Source organism: Phaseolus vulgaris, chromosome 2 (genome assembly GCF_000499845.2).
Source record: "Phaseolus vulgaris cultivar G19833 chromosome 2, P. vulgaris v2.0, whole genome shotgun sequence".
NCBI lineage: Eukaryota > Viridiplantae > Streptophyta > Magnoliopsida > Fabales > Fabaceae > Phaseolus > Phaseolus vulgaris.
Genome location: NC_023758.2, coordinates 42,830,082 through 42,851,507, shown reverse-complemented (window position 1 = coordinate 42,851,507; position 21,426 = coordinate 42,830,082). Strand labels below are relative to the sequence as shown.

Below are 21,426 nucleotides of genomic sequence, written 5' to 3'. Positions count from 1 at the left end.
TTGTTTCATTATTCATGGATGAGGTTTTATTTAGGAGAGGTGATTTTTGTTCTTTAGATTTATCTATGGTTAAAGGAAAATCCAACTTTTCTTTGTTATTATAACTTAGTAGGCAAATTAGTGCTATTATGGTAAAAGGCATGCGTGGGCGTGTGGGTTTCTCACGTGTACAGCACATTCATGTGGTCGGTGTGGGCCTAAAAGTACTCATCTTATTTCCAACGTGCACTTCCAACTCCTTCCTGCATATCCAATTCATAAAAAAAATATTAACTTTTGTACTTAATAAATAAGAAAATTAGTGCGAAAATATTAATTTATTTCTTTAAATAAATAAAAATAACATATAGATTTAGAAATGAAAATAATATTGTTGTCCATTTAAAAAATAGCTTTCTAATATAACTTCTGCTATTATTATTTTTCTGTAGTTTGTGATGATTGTAAGATTTGTTCATGAATTGAGTGTAAAATGTTTAAGAATAAGATAAAAAAAAATCATTAAAAAACAATAATTAATGTTGAAGAAGAGTAATACATATATCAGATACCTAATATTCATTAGATGGATGAAGCTCAGGGTAACTATGATGATGGGGAGTACTATTCTATCATATCCACTAGATAAAAACTGTTTAGAAAACTTTGCCGTTAAAGAGAAATTTAGCGGATCCAATTTTAATTTCAGTTTATTGCAGTTGCAATTATCTCTCAAAGAAAAGTTTATGATAAGTAATTAATATATAATTAAAATATTCCAACTTTTTTATTATACAATCTATTTGATGAATTTTTTAAGTGAAAAATTGATTGAGTTGTTTAAAATAAGAAATATAATTTGACAACAACAAAAATGTAAAATATTATTAAAAGAAAAATAGAAGAGAAACTTTAGGAAGTTTGTAGGCGAAATACGCTATTAGTGGTGCTGTGTATTTTGGTTTCTGTAACTTTCGTCTTTAAAGAAACTTACACGTAATATTCATGTGAAAGAAAACGTTTTCCATATGGAGGAGTTGTGAGAATTGTGTTTCTTTTCTTCACAGTTGTTACGTAGCTTTTTATTTTCTATTCATAGTGCCCTCCCTGTAACCATGATACAAAATAAAAAATTATTAAGTTGTGGAGAATATTCTTCCACAGCTATATATTGTTGCCATTTGTATTGTTATTTATCAAAGATAAATCTCAAATTCAATTTAAAACAAGTTATTTTTGCAGTAAAAACTTTTAGTTTTATTTAAATAAAACCCAGGTCTCTTTGCCTTTCTTGTTGTACTTAATTTTGTGTCTAAAAAGACGAATGCTTTTAGTTGAAAATTTTGCCTAAAGTCGTACCATTACTCTCACAGACAAAAGAAAGTTCATATAAATTATGAACAAAAGTTCTTTTATTTTATTAAGAGTTATGATATATTTTACCCTCTGATTTTAACACAAATTTAACGCTGCATGCGTGGCAATAATGTAATAGGGTGAAATTGTGTGCGAAGGAACACGAAATTCAAAATACGGTAAAAAAAAAAAATATTACATCGGTTCTTAGAAACAACCGGTGTAATATATTTTTTTTATTCAGAATGACCCATATTACACTGGTTAAGTCATCTAACTGATATAATATATGATCCATATTAAAAAATTTGATTTTTTTTTCATAAAGTGTGGGTGGGTTATAAATGTCACATATGTAACCATTTACCGACACACGAGTAACCAAATTTGTGTGTGTGAGTATATGTGGAGGAACCATAAGTTCTGGTGAGGTTATTACATCGGTTAAGCCATCTAACCGATGTAATATATGATTCTTATTAAAATAAATTGATTTTTTTTCATGAAGAGTGAATGATCATAAACGTTACATAAGTAACCACTTACACACTCGGGTAACCAGTTTTGCATGCGTCGTATAAGTAACAACTTCCAGACACACGGGTAACTAGTTTTGTGTGTGCTACGGGTCATATATTATACTATAGAGACAAGGTCACATCATCACCAAATGTCACGTATGCAACGTCAATTAATGTCACGCAAAGAGTGTCAAGTCTGTGTTAGTGACAGAGAGTGTTAATAAAACATTTCTTTTATTAATTATATGAACTTCTATTTTGGTAGTCTTTTTTAAATCTTTCGAACAACCTAGCTAGATAAAACAAATGTTGGGAATGCCTAAGTTTTATGTCAAAGAATATACGTATATTTCTTACAACTTCTATGAACTTGCTTAATTTTATTCCTTGATATTGTTCCTTTTTTTAGTGTTAAAAGAAAGATAAATAATAAATTTACAATTATTAACCAATAAGTCATATAAGTTGCCATTAACAAAGAATCATAATATATAATCAGATGGGTTTGAGCAAATTAATTAACATTTAAATTGGATGGTTTTTAAGGTTGTTACCTTTAGTTACAATGAAATAGAATGCAATAGAGTACAATTAAGGAAGTAGTAATACATGTAAAACCCCAAATGTTTGAAGTCAAGAAACAATTTGAATAGTTACAAAATGATTAAGATCATTCACATGCCATAAAAGAGTCTTAATATTTTATAGATGAAGGTGGTTGATCCTGGTATTAATAATAACTACCAACTCTAAAAGATTGGTGACTAGTTATAGCTACTCTAATGAAATATAAAAACTTTGAAATAGGTAATAATAAAGTAAAATTAACCATCGATGGTTTTTTATATCAACCTCCAATGTTAATCTACTATAATACAAGTGCTTATCTTTCTTACTACACTTGTATCTTTCTTGGTGGGTTTTCTTTAGTTCTCCTGTCTGTATTAAATATCATTTTACATCTTCAAAATCAATTATTATAATGAAAAGATATTTTACCTTCGAGTTTGGTTGCAGCAATGATTATGAAAATGCATCCCAGTTACCTGAATTAAAAGAAAAATTATGCGTTTCTAGCCCTAGATAGATCTTTCAAGAATTCCAGTAAGGGAATTGTATGAGTAGGGTCTGAGTTAAAGAGATCCAAATTACGCCAACAAACCAATCAATTCTGCTTTGGATATGATCACCGATGCCACCAAAATGGTCAGATGGAGGGCTATATTATATACGTCTTGCCTTCAACACAGACTATGCATTTCTAAAGTGTAACCATAAACCTATGACGGACAATTGAGGGAGCTTGTTTATTACCTGTATTCTTACATCAAGGGACTAATTGTATAACAAAAAAAAAGAATAATGTGTCGTACATCAAAACCATTACTGCAATTTGTCCCCCCACCCAAAAACTGAAGGATCATTGCTACGAAAGCACGTTCCTCCAGCACCATCATTAATCCATTTAAGCAGCCAGTCCCAGAATTATATTCAGTGAACTACCTTACTATTGGCACTTTTGAGAATAGACTTCTCTAGCACGAGCAACCTCCTCCTTGCTGCTCTGTCTGGGATGAATTCACAGTGGGCTTTAAATTTACATCGACCATGTCTTCCTGCTTTGTAGAAGAAAGAGTTTCCATCCCTGGCAAGGCAGCAGCAATCTTACGAAACAAAGGCTGCACTTTGCATTGACAGAAAACATTAAGGGCACAGAACAAACATGTAAAAGAAGAGAAATTTGAGAACAAAGATAGTACGTATGACATATCACCGGCATCATGGTTCAGAAGAATGATTTAGTAAACTAAATATTGGGATAACTGAAAAGTTCACTAATTTTCACCTTGATATTGAAGCCTGCTTTTGCACTGGTTTCTATGAACATGATTCCAAACTCACGGGACTTTGCATCTCCTTCCTCTATTGAAACTTGCCTGTTCAAGTATCAAAATGGCTTTGTAAAGAAAATTTCAGATGGTAAAATCAAAATACTTGAATGGAAACACAAGAGGCAAGCCGGTTGGTAAATGGACTAACTATGATATCTTCTATTTGTAGCCTACTAATGCATGCAAAGTCCCTGACACAAATTTTAAGCTATGCTAGAATTATATTTTAACCAAACTTCTAAAGTTTTCGGATGAAACAGAATATGGAAACACTAAAACAGAAGACCGAAGCATAATATGGAAACCTTATTATGATAATAAACAAACACATAAAACATCCAATTCATATAGACCAAATTAGTCCTCACCTTTTATCAACAAGATCAGTTTTGTTTCCAACCAAGACAATAATAACATCACTGCCACGTTCTGTACGAACCTCCTCAACCCACTTGTTAGTGTTCAGAAATGATTGCCTGTCTGCATAAGAACAGGTTACCGAGGTTAAATAATCATAAATTGCTGTTAAATATTGATTATTATATGAAAAATGAAAACTAAAGCACTTCCAAATCCACATGCAAACACATAAGTTAAAAAGAATATGCTATAGAACCGCCAGAGTGCAAGCAAGCACACGCACAACACATTTGGTTGTAATAACATGTATATTAGAAAGTAAGATCAGAGCAGTCACTCACTTACATATATTAAAGAAAGCATTCATGCCCTACAAAACTCTTTTTTGAGTTACATACATGGTCAAATAATTTGGAAAGTTATGTCATGAAAAAATCGATAAAGATTCAGAAAAAAACCTGTTAATTAGATCATGAAAATGCTATATAAAGGAACATATAAAACTCACTAGCAACGTCATATACTATAACTGCAACAGAAGAATCTCTTATGTAGCTTGGAATGAGACTTCTAAATCTTTCTTGCCCGGCAGTGTCCCTGTGAAGTTAGCATAACCTAAGCTCAGAAATTGTAAAAAATAATGCGTACAATCCTATGCCACAATAATGTGCACTCAAATGGAATTATTGAAATATAAATTAAAACTGAGGCTAGTATAAGATTTGAAGAGGAATTCATCCTACCAAAGCTGCAAGCGAACAGTTCTATCTTCCAGGTACATTGTTTTTGACAAAAAGTCAATACCAATGGTTGCCTGAAATTTATATAACCAAATATTTTGTCAGCAACCACAGAGCAGGAAGGATAAAAAGGTCAATCATTGAAGGGAAAATAAAAATACGAATAACTCAACAAAGAAACAAGCCTCCATGTCCATTTTAAGTTATTTTATGTGATAGCTAATATAAACAAGACAACCATGATACACATACACCTTTCACATACCACCTGCAATGCACATTTCTCTCATTCTCTCTTCATGTAGTCGCATTACTTGTGATATCATTCATTTCTCTCTTTCTTTTCCTATCTTTCACTAGGTATATACACCCACAGAATGTATACAAATAAATTTCCTAAACAATAAGCAGTACAAGCAATCAAAAATCCTAGTAAACAAGCCTCTTAAAAATCAACACAAAGTGGATCCAGAGCCAAGCCCTTCTCAATGACTAAAACAAGCTCTGCTTCCTATAATACCATTTCACCCACTCAAAAAACGAGGATCCCGAGCCAAACATGTTCGATTTGACAACGAGTTTTAAACAACTCTGCCTTCCCCTTTAAAACTCGTCCCTCAATTTCACCATCCGATACAGTTAAGATATCCAAAAAAAATTCAGAGCAAAAGTATATTCGGTCTCAGAGCACATCTATCAGCTCACGATTGATAAAAAAATGGTCCTAGCACATTAAAATCACAGCAAAATTTATTGCGGAACTGATCTCCGAAACAAAATCACCTATTAAGAAATATATATAGCGTGACGTGGTGATATAATCAGAGATTGATTCACGTGAATGACATGCAGATATAAAACGGTTGTCCTAGGAGAAAGATATGAACGGCAAATGAAGATGAAGATATTAAAGTTGGATTACATTAATTGAGATTGAGAAAGGATGGATGGGACCACACCTGGTAGGTGGTGTCGAATTTGTCGTACATGAAGCGGGTGATGATGCTGGTTTTCCCGACGGATTGATCGCCCAAGAAAACGAGCTTGTATTTGGCGAGAGGGGACACCGTCGCCATTTCCGAGAATCTCTTTCTTCTTCTCTCTCAGAGACGCAAGCAGATCTGAATCTCCCGAATTCTCTTCTTTTCGATCGCAACAAATGAAGGATTACCAAATTTAACGTAATTTGGAATGCAATGCGTTATGTGTGAAGGAATGTGTGGGGGTCACGAACCGCCAACCTCGATCACTATGAGGACCGTGTCACACCAATTTTCCCATTTCTATGACCTTTCTTGTATTAAAAGTAACTATCGTTAATTAAAAATTAAGAGAATTATCTTTATGATTAAATTAATATATTTAAAAAAAAATTGAGAGATATTGTTGAGTTATGAGACTTGGGTCGATTTTTGGTCAATTAGGTAGGAGACCGATGTAAATAAATAATGTAAAAAAATAACATAGAGAATTTGAATTAATTAGCATTAACCAGTTAGTAAATAGAGAATCATAACGGGAGACACAAGGTTAAGACTCACTCCATATATACTATATAAAATCTCACAAATAGTTAGATTATAAATTAGGTTAAAAACACACTTATTCTTAATTATGTTCTGGATTTAGGTAGTATATTGGTTTGTATAGAAGAGATATCAATATTAATTAAAATTAATTTTAGAAATATTAAAATTAATGTTTCTTATGTAATTTTTTTCGCCTCTCAAAAAATAAGAATAAATAACTTTAAAGTTGCGTTATTCTCTACGTTCCCTTATTTATTTAAATTACGAAGAGAAATAATTATCTCATAAAATATATTTCAATTACACTTTAAAGTGTAATTGATGTATGTATAGTTCAATATAGTATACATGTAATTAATATTTTCAATTTTTTTTTTATATGTTATTAGTTTTGTATGCTATCATTTTTCTCTTCTTTTCTTAATTTAAATTAGATTTGGAAGGTTTACGCGATTTTTAAAGTATTGATTCAAGTAGAAAAAGTTGTAAACATTAGTTTTGATTTATTATTTTTTGTTGAATAACACATCAGTCTAGCATAAAAACGCACTAGTGTAAATAATATTTAGAAAGATATTTATAATTATTTCATTCCAAATAAATTAAAAAGACTGACTTTTGACTTACAGAATGAGCTCAATTATACAGTTTTCAAATAAACCAAATTGGATAGGTTGGTCCAATCTGATTTTAATAAAATTGATATAAAGAACTTGTCAAACCATTTCATCATAATCATCATTAATAACATAATATTCTAAAACAACCTTGAATCAAGACAATCTTAAACTCCCATTCTATGGTCACTTTTTGGATCCCCCATTTCCCTTTAACCTTCTGGCAACATTCAATAAACGAAATGGCAATGCTTCATTAACATGCTTACTTATGATATATAATAATACAATAAATCTCATCTTACTCATTAATTATAATAAATTTATATAACACATTTTCTTCAAACTGAATGAATGTATATATGTTTTTATGAAAATATAAATCTATAAATATTTTTTGGAAATTTTGTAGACAGAAAATCTAAATTTGAAAGTAGATTAAAATTTGTAGCCTCTTTATTTTTTTTAAAATATCTCATCTGAAGGAAAAAAAATGGCTTGTGGTTTTATTTTTTCTTTCTAAACCAAAAGTTGAGTAGAAATAAATGGCAAATAGCCGTACAATAGCTGTAAGTCGCCATGTGGAATGTTGAAAAGGGGGATAGTAAATGGCCCAAATCCTTCCATAATAATCAAAGATTGATTTTACAATTATTTTGACCTAATCAAAGATTGATTTTACAGTTATTTTGACCTAATCAAAGATTGATTTTACAGTTATTTTGACCTAATCAAAGCAAAAAATAAAAAGGCAACAATGATTGGGGGCTGATGTGGAAGAAAGAAGAGAGAGATCTATCCAATTATTTTTGTTCTTCCAACAATATAAAACTATTTTAAATTATTATTTGAGCATAAAACTCTTCTTTGAGGTGGATAAAAATACAAGGTGATCATAATTGTGAAAAATATTTGGGACAGATGTTTTATATCTAGCTATTTAATTCTAAATTATATTATTATACTTTATAATGAATGGAATTGATATAAAACTAGAGGAATTAAATAATATTTTTTTGTAATATATATGTAAGAGAAAATTAAAACCTTAAACAAAAGCATGTATATGCATATTTGGCCTCCAACATTGAACGGTTATTATTTCTACACAACAACAGAATGTTATTGAAGTTGATAACATGGAAGGAAAGAAACAAGTCACCAACCGTCTTAACTGCAGCCCTACACTGACCACAAAATGAACTTCCAGCATTAATAAGGACAACCTCAAGGTTCTCTCTTGCTTCACTTGCTCATCAAAATGGCCTCTCTTTCTCAACTATTCTGCAATTAGCTAAACTATCACCATGAAGTCCCTTCAAGTAGAAGACTCCAGAAGTCACAATGATGGAAGTCCTAAGGTTTCTGACAAAACCATTGTCATTCCCAATAAACTCACAGCAATAGCTGATAGCTTCAAAGGAGAGCACTCATGGTACACCTGCAATAACATCTTTTATAGATTAGACAGTAGCAGTATCTACATGTTTTACTGAATTTAAATTTGTATATCTTCACTTTCTGGTGTTTACTAGCTTCTACCACTTATGTGCTTCTTTTCTTTTTTGTTTCTTTTCTGATCTTGTCTTGTGCAGGTTCATTGCTCCTCAAATCCCAACAGACTTTTCAGTTCAAGTTCAAGAAACCACTTATAACGTTCACAAGGTATATATATATATACAAATGCTTTTATACATGATTATAATAAAATTATTAAAAAAAATCCATTCTCCTTATAGAGTAAAGAAGATATTGTTTTAAAATACATTTTCCAATTTAATGAGTTATATTCCAATTTATTTCAAACAATTTTATTTGAGAATAATTTGTTTTTTTTTGTAAATTAAATTAATATGATAATTTCAATTAAATTTTTTACAAGATTTTTAAAAAAAATAGCAAGTCAATTCGCTATCTGTTTGATCAATTTTGAATATATTTTAACAACCCTAATTATACTAGCATAAAAGTTACGCATTCCTTTTCTTTCTGGTGTGTATTTTATATGTGCACGTCTTTTTTTAAGACAAATTCTTCCTACACCCGACATATTTTTAAAATTCCAAAAATAAAGATTTGGAAGAGTTTTTTTCTCCAAATATAAAATTCCGGAAAAAAAAATCAAAAGCACATTACATTCCGATAAGAAAATCTGCAATACAAAAGATAATACATTAAGAACATTTTTGTCTTTTCCATTGAAATTGGGTGCAGTAAGCTATTGCTCTCTTTTTATCTTTTGTTTTGGATAGGGTAAAAAAAAGTTCTTCCAGATAGAAGAAAGACAAGATATTAGAGACGGATCAAGTTTCTTGTTTTTTTAACGTTTTCAATGTATTTGTTTTGGATAGTTATAAAATAAATGTTACACAATTTTTATTGTATTTCTTGATTTTAAGATCTCATGAAGAAAATAACGAAATAACAAAAAATCCTGAAAACAAGATATAATGGAAATAAAGTTACATTTTTGCTGTAATAGACAGACAAACAACATATATCTTAATCATTATGTATGATAGCCACTTTGCTGTGACATGATTACGTACTTTGGTAACGTTTTCTGTAACAACAGTACCCATTGATATCGAAGTGCGGTTACATAGGACGATTGGAGATTCAGCCTTTCATCTCAAATTCTGGCAATGCACTGAAGCTAGAAAACTTCCCAGGTGGGTCTGAAACATTTGAAACAGTTCTAAAGTTCTGTTATGGCCTCCCTGTAGACTTCAGCCCAGATAACATAGCTGCACTAAGATGTGCATCAGAGTTCCTAGAGATGACTGAAGAACTAGAAGATGGAAATCTCATTTCCAAGACTGAAGCCTTCCTCACCTTTGTTGTGCTTTCTTCATGGAAAGACACTATCACTGTTCTGAAATCTTGTGAAAACCTATCTCCATGGGCTGAAAACCTCCAAATTGTAAGAAGATGCTGCGACTCCGTTGCGTGGAAGGCTTCTAAAGATGACACAGGTGAGGATGCCGCACCAAATCAAGAAAGCTGGTGGTTCAATGATGTGGCCACCTTCCGCATTGATCATTTTATGCGGATCATCTCAGCAATAAGGGCAAAAGGAACCAGACCAGAGATCATCGGTAAGTGTATCATGGAATATGCCAAGAAATGGCTGCCAGGAATGGATGTGGAGATAGAAGGGCTAAGAGGATATGGGCATGAAAAGTATAACTTAGAGTTCAGTATTTTTAGTGGGAAGAAGAAAGAGAGCAGTGGGCACAGCAAGGACCAAAAGACAATTATTGAAACCCTGATAAGCATTATTCCTCATCAGCCAGATGCGGTCTCATGTAAGTTCATGTTGCAGATGCTAAAGATGGCCATGATGTATTCTGTATCACCAGCTCTCACAACAGAACTTGAAAAGAGAGTGAGTATGGTGTTGGAAGATGCTGAGGTGAGTCATCTTCTGATTCCAAGATATCAAAATGGAGATCAAGGGAAAACAGTCATGTGAGTATGCTACAATTTCTCCTTTTTTTTCTTCACACAATTGGAATTGGCATAATTATGCCAAAGGTCAAATTTGATTCCGCTACTCTCTAAACCAGAAATGAAAAGATAGAACCCAAGAATTATGAAAATGACAAATGAAACTAATATATATGTTGTCTTTTTCTATTATTTTTTCCTCCTCATTACAGCATGACTAGTTCATCTGAAGAATGCACCATGCTAGACATAGATGTTGTTCAACGAATTGTTGAATACTTCTTGATGCATGAACAACAGCAGATGCAACAGCAACAGAAGACTAGGAAATTCAATGTTAGTAGGCTCTTGGATAATTACCTAGCTGAGATTGCAAGAGATCCTAATCTTTCGATTACTAAATTCCAAGTTTTCGCTGAATTGCTACCTGAAAGTTCTCGATCATATGATGACGGTCTGTATAGAGCCATTGACACCTACCTCAAGGTCATCATTTTAATTCTTAAATTTTGTAATTCTGCTTCCAGTTTTAACTAAAGGCTTTTATAAAAACAAAGTTTTGACATTCTGATATTTGACATTCCTCCAGACCCATCCTGCACTAAGCGAGCATGATCGTAAAAGACTATGCAAAATCATGAACTGTGAAAAACTCTCACTTGATGCATGCCTTCATGCTGCACAAAATGAGAGATTGCCCCTAAGAACTGTTGTCCAGGTAAAGTTTGCAATCTCTGGGATCAAACTATTTCAGCTTCATACATGATAAATTAACAAATGACCAACTATTTCAGAATTTCAGATTCCACCAATAAAAAAAAGCAAAAAATAATAGCACAACTCAGAATTCAGATTTAGCAGCATCTGTTCAACAAACACGGGAACCAATTAAACAGTAGAACTAATTTAGGATAGATTGTATTGTTCATTAGTAATTGTGACTTGATAGACATAGACCTTTTACTTTTACTTTCAATGGAAAACCCCAAACACTAACGGAATATATAAGAGAATGGCAATTTTTAAATGAAAAAAATAACTTCATTAGAAGGAAAGAGGGATCATACAGAGGCAGGATAATACAAATCCTCCTCAGAAAATTAAAAACAAAATAGCAAAAATCCCTCCCTGAAATCATGTGCTAAATAGTTGACAACAGTTAACTATACAAAGAATGATTTTCTAGAGCTGATAGAACAAGAGGGATGTCATGCAGGTTCTATTTTCAGAGCAAGTAAAAATGAGGACCGCAATGCAAGAGAAGGAGCCAGCACAAAGTGGAATCCAATCCGAACAAGAAGGAAACCAGACATCTGCAACTATGGACATTAAGGCACTCAAAGCAGAACTTGAGAATGTAAAGTCCAAAATGGTAGATCTTCAAAATGACTATTTTGAATTGCAACAGGAGTATGAAAAGTTAAGCAGCAAGCCAAAGAATTCAACAGGCTGGACTTTACATTGGCGGAAGATTAAGAACTCCTTACATACAAAACCAGCAGGAGTTGAAATTGGAGACAGACAGGACATACCCAAGTCACCGAACAACATTCTACGTATACTAAATCCTAGAAGAAGGCTCTCCATGTCTTAAAGAAGTGTTACCTGTTTCAAGTTTCAACATAAAAAGTACTGTAGTAAAAACCTAGTTAGCCATTCTTTATATGAAGCACATGGCCTAAATTTTCTATCTGAATATATTGTTAGTCATAGGCTTTAGCTTCCATTGACAGACTAAGACTCCCAAATGCAGCAATTAATACACAAATTTACACATCTCAGAACAAAACAAAAAAATGGCTATAATACTGATACAAGCACATGGACCATAACAACATACCGTTGACAGAACATCAACCTTTTAAGTTTAGCAAAGAACCATAAAAGACGTTCAAGGGAAAACACAATGATCTAGCATATAAAAAAAATATGTAACTTGAGTGGAAACAACATTTGTAAATTAGGAGGATGTTTGCTTATACTGGTTTAGTGATTAATAAGTCCCTTATAACAACTGAGTGCTCAATGATTTCATAAATAAAAATTTTTCGAATCATGGTCATACGGTTCAATGTTCGTAACAACAAGATTGTTGATGTTCGAGGTAAACAACAAACTGCACATGGTGTTCAAAGTTCCAAACTCAAATTCCGGGTCGTTGGTAAAATTAATTACATTAATTCAAATTATCATCTGTATAAACTTAAAGATTAATTTATCATTTCAAACATCAATGTTGAATTGTACTGAAAAAAAATACAGCTGACATAATTGGAGCAGGAATAGTAGAATTTCAAGGCTTAAAGGCACCAAATTCGGATGCACAAGGGTTCACTCTTGATACGACGTATGACAACCAACAAGTTCATAAACGAAGAGCAATGGATCTCACTTCCTAGAACAAGCACATAATGGTGCCGAATTACAGAGATAAATTTGTGTCAACAATCGTTTCAGCTAAAATACCATCCCTATGGCCTATATGAGCATTAGCATGTCTAAATAGTGGAATTGTTTCTTTCTCATTCTAAGCATGATTCTATTTTATTAGTGTGTGCTTCCCAGAACCCTTACCCATTTGCTCACATTTATAAAGCACCCTCATGAATTCGGTATACTATTTGATATTTCAGAAAAGGATTTAACTTTCTGTGCTTAATTTTTTTTGGGGGGATCACCCCATTCATTTCAGAATAGACTTTCCTAAACATAAAAAAAAAAAAAAAAAAACCATTTCAGAATGAATGGGAAGTGACTCAAGAAACCTCTTAGATTTTGAAACAAATACCATACAGAAAGTCACAGATAAATGTGAGCCACAAATCCCAAAACTCGACATTGCGTCCAAAATGCAGATGTGGACCACTTCTTAAAACCATACACAGCATAATCCTCGTTAATCACTAAAATCCAACAAACTAATGTACTTACCATTCTATGTTTCTTTATGCCCAAATGGAACCAAAAAGAGTGAATTGAAACACCCAAGAGTACAGACCTAGCGGTGTGTGGTTAACATCTTCTCATTCTTGTTGTTTTGGTGGGTGGAAGCAAATGGGTAAGGGTTCTGGGAGAAGGAAAGTGGATTCTTGAGGGTGACATAGGCCTTCTTGTAATCAGGTTTTGCGACCAGGGAATCTGCGTAACGCTTCTTCTTGCCCTTCATGTTAAGAGTTCGCACCTTTTGGACCTTGAAACCATAGAAGGCTTCTAGGAAGCACTTGATTTGGACCTTGGAAGCCGAAGGTAAGGTCTTAAATGCGATTTCTTTGAGTTCATTTGAAGAAGTATTGGGAATGAGTGGCGTCATGGGAAGGTATGCGATGTGCGCCATCTCTTCCTTAAACCCAAACCTGGTTTGCGATGTTTTGTAAACTCAAACCAGTTTAATCTAAACTTGATAACAAAAGAAACCTGGTTTATTAACCTAATATATCCATGTTAATTATCCGGCTCTCAATTTTTTCCAATTTTATTCTTAAATTAAGATTTGATTTTATTTCAGTATTTTGAATATTACGTTATTTTTTATTTTTTAATAAATATTTTTTAAAAAAAGTCATAAAAGAGAGTTATTAAGTAAGACTTGAGATATAAAATTTTGCATATGATTTTCAAGAAAATTCATTTAATAAAAGAGGATAAGTTAAAAGATGTATGTTTTCCTGTTCCGTATTTAGTTGGTTCTGCATCAGATTTGTTTCAAATTCACACAAATGATCCTAACAAAAAAATTGGATGGGAAGGGACCAATATAAAAAATAGCTACTATTATATTGATCATTCACTTTTAGTTGTATCATATATTTCTCAAAGAAATTAATTCGGAATGAAAAAAAATATTATAGAGATTAAAACAAAACAAAAAAGACATTTTAGAAGGACAAACAAAATAAGAAGGGCTAAATAAATATAGAGACAAAAATATACAATTTTTTTTAAGAACAAAACAAAATACAAATGTATTTTAGCTAAAAAAAAAGTATTTAAGCCTTTGTATTATTATTTTAACTAGTGGATTCTATCTATCTATCTATCTCTCTCTATATATATATATTTTATATTATGTGTTTAATTTTTTATCTTTTTTATTATTATGTGTTTATTTTTTTTTAATTTTAATAATTGTATTTATATTTTTTTTAGTGTTTACTGTTTTGTTTATATTTTTATATATTTATTATTTTCAATTGTTATAAATACATTTACATTTTTTTATTTTTATAAATTTATTTACATTTTTATTTTTATTATTATTATGTGTTTATTGTTTTTATATTTTTTTATTATGTGTTTATTGTTTAGTTTTTCATTTTATGTGTTTACTGTTTTTTATTTTTATAAATATATATAAATAATAAAATAAAATGATAATATCAACAAAATATATATAGATATATAAAATAATAAATGTGTATAATAATAAATATTATTTTCATAAACTTTAATATATTTAATAAATTTATTTTAATTTAACATAATTTTTTTATTATATTTTTTATTTTTATTACAGAATAAGAGTAATTATGAATATTATATATTAAAAAAAATTAACTCAAACTTATACAAAAAAAAATAAAAAAAATAAAAAAAAAATATATATATATATACCATAACTCATTATTCAAATATTTTTTAATAACTAAGATAAATTTGTAAACTTACATTCTACATTTTTAAAATATTTTTTAAATTCTCTCTTAACTATCACTTCATTCAAAAATTTCAATAAATCATCCTTAGAATTTCCCTCTATCATATTCCTCTATCCAAATAATCTCACACATCTTCACACTTCCTAACAAATTCATTCACTCCCTCCCCTCCCCCATAAATCCTCACCTCAATCCAATCTCAATATTAACATATTTTTTTCACTTTTTTACCTCCTGATCCATGAATCCAGAATGCAAAATTATATTTCAGAATCAGTAACTTTCGGATTAGGAATCCAGAATGTAAAAACACATTCTGAAGAAAGAACTTATTAGGGTGTGGAAAGTAAGTGCCCAACATACATATAATCAATAATGGGTTCATGCACGATGCAGTCCCGTGTATTTGTCCATCCAACAAAATGTTATTTTTTCTACTGGACGAAACCATGTTATTCAAGAGTAGGAATTGATAAAAAAAAATCCTAAAGTTAAATTCATCAGAGATAAAGGATTAAACGACAACAAACGTTTGTCTGCGTGAATTTCACTGGTGATACAGGGAATCTCTCCTACGATATAAATTTCAAATCGAATTCCTGTTATCCAAACAATAAGGAGGAGACAAATAAATGATCATTTAAAGAAGAAGAACAAACTCTGTATAACACCATAATTCTATTGAGACTGAGAAGACATCGAAAAGAATGCTTTGCCTTCTATGTTCTATCATTTACAATATGCTGCTATATTCAGGATAAAAAAAAACAAAATAGTTTTAGTGGGGAACTAATGAATAAATCCCCATGCTATAATGGCCAGATTCTATGACTCCTTCTTTTTAACCTGATTGGGGTATTTCTGGTATATTGAAATGCTAGTGACCACTAGAGGAAGAGCCACAAGGCAATACAGCGAAGGTGGCTTTCCATCGAAAATAAACTGTAGCAGTGCTGTAATGAGTAAAGCCGAAACAATGACAAAACCCTGCAACCACGTTGAATAAATGCCACTGTAAGTACATTCGTACAAAACAGAAAAATGCGGAGAGTTTTCTCCCCTATATTTCCTGTGAAATGATTTCAGAAGTCATGGAATTGTCATCATGCCCAGAAACTGCTAAGTTCCTCAATAATTTTTTGTTGTCCACTAGCAAATTAGTAATCAGTTACTGCCATGAATGCTCCATCAATATGGTGCAAAAATAATTTCTCTTAATCAAAATTAATAATGCATTTTAGAATTTAGATTAAAGCCCCGACAAAACAAATTCATGCAATCTGTTTCCTCCAGTTAACCACATTGCAAACTAAGAATAAGGGCTGATTAACATCTGATCACCGTTTTACTCGTCATCTGAGGATAGTGCATACCAAAAGTAATTCAGTAACAATTTACATAGTTAAACTTACCTTTCGAACACCACCAGCATGGCTTGTAACTAAACCAACAAGAATTCCACCAAAGGCATTGAACATTACTGGAATCTGAAATGAACAAAAAAATATATGTAATGTTTTAAAGTTGATGTATATCAATATCTATTAAAGACACGCTAACTATGGATAAAAATAGAATCAGGCACTAAAAAGTCCATAATAGGAATTTCCAAGTAGTTATCATACTCACTATTCAGTAATGCAGTTAATCACAGATTTGTCATCAACAAGAATTTAAGGGAATTAATCAAACGCCCTCGTCTCCCCAACAAAAATTAAAATTGTTACCAAATCCTGATATAGAAAAGTATTAGACCCAATTTACATGTATATTCGTGTGCATGGGACAGAGGGCAGAATGCCAAAATTTGAACCTTTCAGTTTCTTTATCTATGTTCTTCTCTTCAATCATAAGCCTGACAACAGTCTAACAGTTCTAAGAATTAAAATTACAGAAGTCAAACAGTGGTAAGAACATTACCAAAGTAAGAGGAGTCCAACCATAGAAAAATCCATGCTGTCTCATAGCTTCCCCATCTGGTGATTTAAAAGTACTGGCTAGCAAACATAGACTCCCAACAATAGACATTTCTATAGTCATCAAGTATGATGAGTGTTTCTTAACCTGTGATAGAAGGAAACAATACATAAATAATAACATTATCAAGCAAGCAACTAAAATTTGAATAGAAAATTGGAAGTTGTGGTAACCTGAGAGGCCCACTGACACAAGGAAGAAGCCAGTCCGGAGAGCACTGAAGCAACTAATACAGGAATAATTCCATAGAATAAAATTTGATCAGCATTAACACTAGAGGAACCTTTGCTAGAGCCTTCGCCAACACTTAAAAGAACTGCCGCAACTATTAACAAAAACAAGGCCCCAATTTGCTCAATGGATTGTTTTTGCCTGTAGGAAGCATGATCAGATGCCATGTAGTGTACAATGTTAGCATTATAGGTCCAAGGTTAAAGAAGGAAAAGAGATACTGATGGCCTAGAATTAATGAGAACACAACTACGGATGAAATCTCTTAAAAAACCCTAACCTAGTATTCATTCAATCCTATTTATGCTAATAATTTGGTCAAGTACTATCAGTACTTGTAGCCCAGCAACAATAAGAACAATAACCTTATAGACAGAAGAATAACAAATAAAGACAACCCATTTAAACAGAAGTTATCACGAAGAAGGAAAAGAAACCCACCAAAATAAAAGAATGTTGAACCATCCCAACAGAGCAAAGAAATGAAGAAATGCAGAAATCCTTCCATCTAGTTAGAGAAGAAGAGAAGAAATGCTTCTCAAAAGAGTATCCCTATAATCACCCACTGAAAGTGTTGCAGAAGCACCCCAACAGAAGAAATCAACATATCCAAAATTTAGTCGAAGGTTCCAGAAAACACCAAGTATCTATGGAACCGAACCCACAGACTGCAAGAATATAGTAGGTTCAAAGAAAACAACCTAAACAACACCAAAAGTATACCTTGACCAGCCAAAACCACAAGAAACCGGGAGAATTCCTGCTCCTTAGAATAAATTACTTTTAATTTAAGTTTGTTATACAGACACGACAGCTATTGAGTGAAACCATTTACTTAACAAATGTAGATAACAATTTAGCTTGTCCTCTTTCACACATGCGAACACATAGGTCTTACCAAAAATAGCAGAAATATTAACAAGTGTAATGTAGGAACATACCTCAATATGAAATATGTAAAGAATGCAGTGAAAAATATTTTTGTCTGATTCAGCATTGAGAATGTGAGTGAATCAAGATTCTTGTAAGAAATTTGCAGCAAACTGTTTTGCAATGCATATATAGCTGCAGGAAGTCCTGATGCAGTCAGTGCACCAACCAAAGTCCATTCTTTATACACTTTTCTTAGAGTACCATCTTTTGCCATGATAAACACTGCACATAAAACCTAAAAGGAAGATTACAGAGATAGATGACTGTCAATAAAAGTAGGTTATAGTACAGGTTTTATAATAATCAATGCCAAAAGTACATAGAATAGAACAGTTCAAGATTTACCTTTGCTAGCTCACATACCAAAACAGATGAAGTCACAATAACCTCTTGTCTGCAGGAAGAGGAAAATAGGTTACAAGACATGCTTCACGTGGTCATTCACAATTAATGGTTTAATGCCCAAGGAAATGAATGACTTAAAAGATGTTAGAATTTAAAATCCAGTAATCACAATTAATATGTCATGATGATTACCAGACTATAGTGGTGTTAAAACATCATATCCGTGCGGGATAGACAATCAGATATGCCAGCCTAAATATGCATTTTTTTTCATTTTTTGTGCCAGTATGGATGGAATGGAATTGGGATAGAAGGCAAATGTTAACCAGTTTCCCATTGATTAAAGAATTAAAAGGGGAAATTGTTTATTGGGATGCGGAGAAATGCACTTTCCTGTGATTTTTTAATGTGTTCCCAAATGATTTCCAATAAAAACTTTGTCCTCTTAATTTCTTAAGCAATGCTCTGAGGGGCCCTAATTAGCAACACTATAATAAGAATAGGATACAAGACAGTGGATAGTGACTAATGGTGAGTTTTGAAACATTTGTGCCTCTTTAATTTAGACTATAGGATTTTCACTAGGAATAACTATGCATAAATGCTTACATTTTGTGTTCAAGTAATCGTGTTATAGTTGATGTTTGAGTTAATCGTCAATTTTGCATGTTATATCCAAAGTGTGTCGTATCCCTTGTTTTTTCCAGAATTTATTGCATCCTTGTATCTACTAAGGAAAACTGAAGGCACATTTGCTGGCACAGTAATCATGCACAAGGAAAAATATGTAAATACAAATTTTAAAAAAATAGATGGAAAAACAGCCCAAATTTGTTCTTATATTTTCTAGACTACATGCATATGAAAAAAATAGGTGGGATATGCTTAAAACATCATGTAACATTTTATGCAATTTAGAGCAAGAATAACTGCATGGACAACCGACAAATAGTTGTAACACTATCAGACACTAAAATAATAAACAAGGATGTATTTAACTCCTCCAAAGAGAGGAAAATGCACTTTAGAGGATAAGTGTTATTATAACCGTCAATTAGGAAATCAGCAGTTAAGAATTTTAACAACTTCATAATTTTATAAATGACTATTTATTTTTATCACAATATCAGTCACTGATTTGTCAATTAACACTTATAGCTGCACTCTATCCTCTAAAGTGCAAACTAGACACTTTATAAGAGCCCAAATTTGTAATCATGCACAAGGAAAAATATGTAAATACAAATTTTAAAAAAATAGATGGAAAAACAGCCCAAATTTGTTCTTATATTTTCTAGACTACATGCATATGAAAAAAATAGGTGGGATATGCTTAAAACATCATGTAACATTTTATGCAATTTAGAGCAAGAATAACTGCATGGACAACCGACAAATAGTTGTAACACTATCAGACACTAAAATAATAAACAAGGATGTATTTAACTCCTCCAAAGAGAGGAAAATGCACTTTAGAGGATAAGTGTTATTATAACCGTCAATTAGGAAATCAGCAGTTAAGAATTTTAACAACTTCATAATTTTATAAATGACTATTTATTTTTATCACAATATCAGTCACTGATTTGTCAATTAACACTTATAGCTGCACTCTATCCTCTAAAGTGCAAACTAGACACTTTATAAGAGCCAAATCTGACAAGGGCACAGTAGTGGAAGTAGACTGCTCACTTAAACTCATGTTTACCTGAATTCCCACTTTCTGAGAATGTCCGTCTTCAGTTATATAAAATAAATGTATGACAAAACAAGGCGAAAAAATGCAGCCAAATCTAAATGGTTCACTATAATCCCTACTTCCTGATAAAGCCATGCACCAAACTAAGTAGGCCTTCAAATTCCATATGCCCAAGCATCAATACAAAAAAGGAAAGGATATATTCATGTGCTGATTTCTCAAATGATCCATTTATTTTTTTCCATACATTATACTTGATCAACTAGACTTCCACTCTCTAAAGACTCTTAATCTTTCCAGTGGAATTGCATACCCTCCAAACTCCCACCATTGCCAACTTTGATTCAGGTTTGTTCAATTAAGTCAATCCTGTGATCCTAATCCACCAAGCTCTACTACTAAATACTAACCAATCTTACTGCAACAACCACAGCATAGATCAAACGGAAAAGATTATTAACTCCGGCAACGATAATTAAAGTAGCGATTATTTTCTACGCTTAATCGAAAAATTGGCGACTATATTCTAGTTCCAGGACTTTTATTTTACTTCAAAGGAGATGAAAACGGTTGCGCAATCAAGAAGAAAAGAGGATAGTATAGAATTGAAACGGTGAAGATGAAAAAAGGTGTGAAAAGGAAAACCTGACGAAGCGTTTGGAGATCAAAGGTTGAGCTCCGTATTGGAGAGCGAGGAGAATGGAAAAGAACTGAATCCTGGCAGCATTGTTGATTCCCTGAGTGGCACCTCTTGACTTGGGTGGTGGCGGTGGCGCCATTCGGGGCTTTGATTCTGATTCCTCTGCCGATTTCAATTCTCCGATTTGATTTGTCGGTGACTGAGTATCGATATGATATAGATACACATACCTATCACAGACTCCACGTAACGCCGTAAACCACCACCCTACCCACGTCTGCTACAAAACGACATCGTTGCGTGACTATCACTGTTCAGAAATGGTACGAACTTTCGCATATTTCCAGTGCTTTTACTTTTGGCTTTAATAAACCCTCGAAAAAGAAAAACAGTGGTAAAAGTAAAAACTCTGAAAGTTTGAAAACGCTTAGATATTAATTATTCTTATTACATAGAACAATGAGAAAATAAGTTGTGAACCCTAAATAGAATTTTTTTTTAC

The 21,426-nt window shown here is 32.2% G+C and overlaps 3 protein-coding genes across 5 annotated transcripts; 1 reads left to right on the top strand and 2 right to left on the bottom strand.

The window, feature by feature from the left end:
- Positions 1-3,004: 3,004 nt before the first annotated feature.
- On the bottom strand, positions 3,005-6,142 carry LOC137812324 (ras-related protein RABH1e). Its single transcript, XM_068614259.1, has 6 exons — positions 5,808-6,142; positions 4,852-4,922; positions 4,617-4,705; positions 4,117-4,228; positions 3,703-3,793; positions 3,005-3,535 (listed from the first exon to the last, which is right to left on the bottom strand). The coding sequence occupies exons 1-6, from the start codon at positions 5,922-5,924 to the stop codon at positions 3,392-3,394; spliced, it is 624 nt and encodes a 207-aa protein (XP_068470360.1). The 5' UTR covers positions 5,925-6,142; the 3' UTR covers positions 3,005-3,391.
- A 2,015-nt stretch (positions 6,143-8,157) lies between these two features.
- Positions 8,158-12,170, top strand: LOC137812323 (BTB/POZ domain-containing protein DOT3). Of its 2 annotated transcripts, XM_068614257.1 has the most exons (6): positions 8,200-8,429; positions 8,590-8,659; positions 9,570-10,465; positions 10,657-10,930; positions 11,034-11,162; positions 11,661-12,170. In XM_068614257.1, the coding sequence occupies exons 1-6, from the start codon at positions 8,302-8,304 to the stop codon at positions 12,036-12,038; spliced, it is 1,875 nt and encodes a 624-aa protein (XP_068470358.1). In that variant the 5' UTR covers positions 8,200-8,301; the 3' UTR covers positions 12,039-12,170. The 2 variants fall into 2 exon arrangements, with proteins under 2 accessions (XP_068470359.1, XP_068470358.1); XM_068614258.1 differs by lacking the exon at positions 8,590-8,659 and having other exon boundaries at positions 8,158-8,429.
- A 3,588-nt stretch (positions 12,171-15,758) lies between these two features.
- LOC137812322 (UDP-N-acetylglucosamine transporter ROCK1) lies at positions 15,759-21,382 on the bottom strand. 2 transcript variants are annotated; one of them, XM_068614255.1, is made up of 7 exons: positions 20,930-21,382; positions 18,586-18,634; positions 18,249-18,475; positions 17,250-17,448; positions 17,020-17,163; positions 16,512-16,586; positions 15,759-16,086 (listed from the first exon to the last, which is right to left on the bottom strand). In XM_068614255.1, the coding sequence occupies exons 1-7, from the start codon at positions 21,061-21,063 to the stop codon at positions 15,925-15,927; spliced, it is 990 nt and encodes a 329-aa protein (XP_068470356.1). In that variant the 5' UTR covers positions 21,064-21,382; the 3' UTR covers positions 15,759-15,924. The 2 variants fall into 2 exon arrangements, with proteins under 2 accessions (XP_068470356.1, XP_068470357.1); XM_068614256.1 differs by having other exon boundaries at positions 18,586-19,750; positions 20,198-21,261.
- Positions 21,383-21,426: the final 44 nt, after the last annotated feature.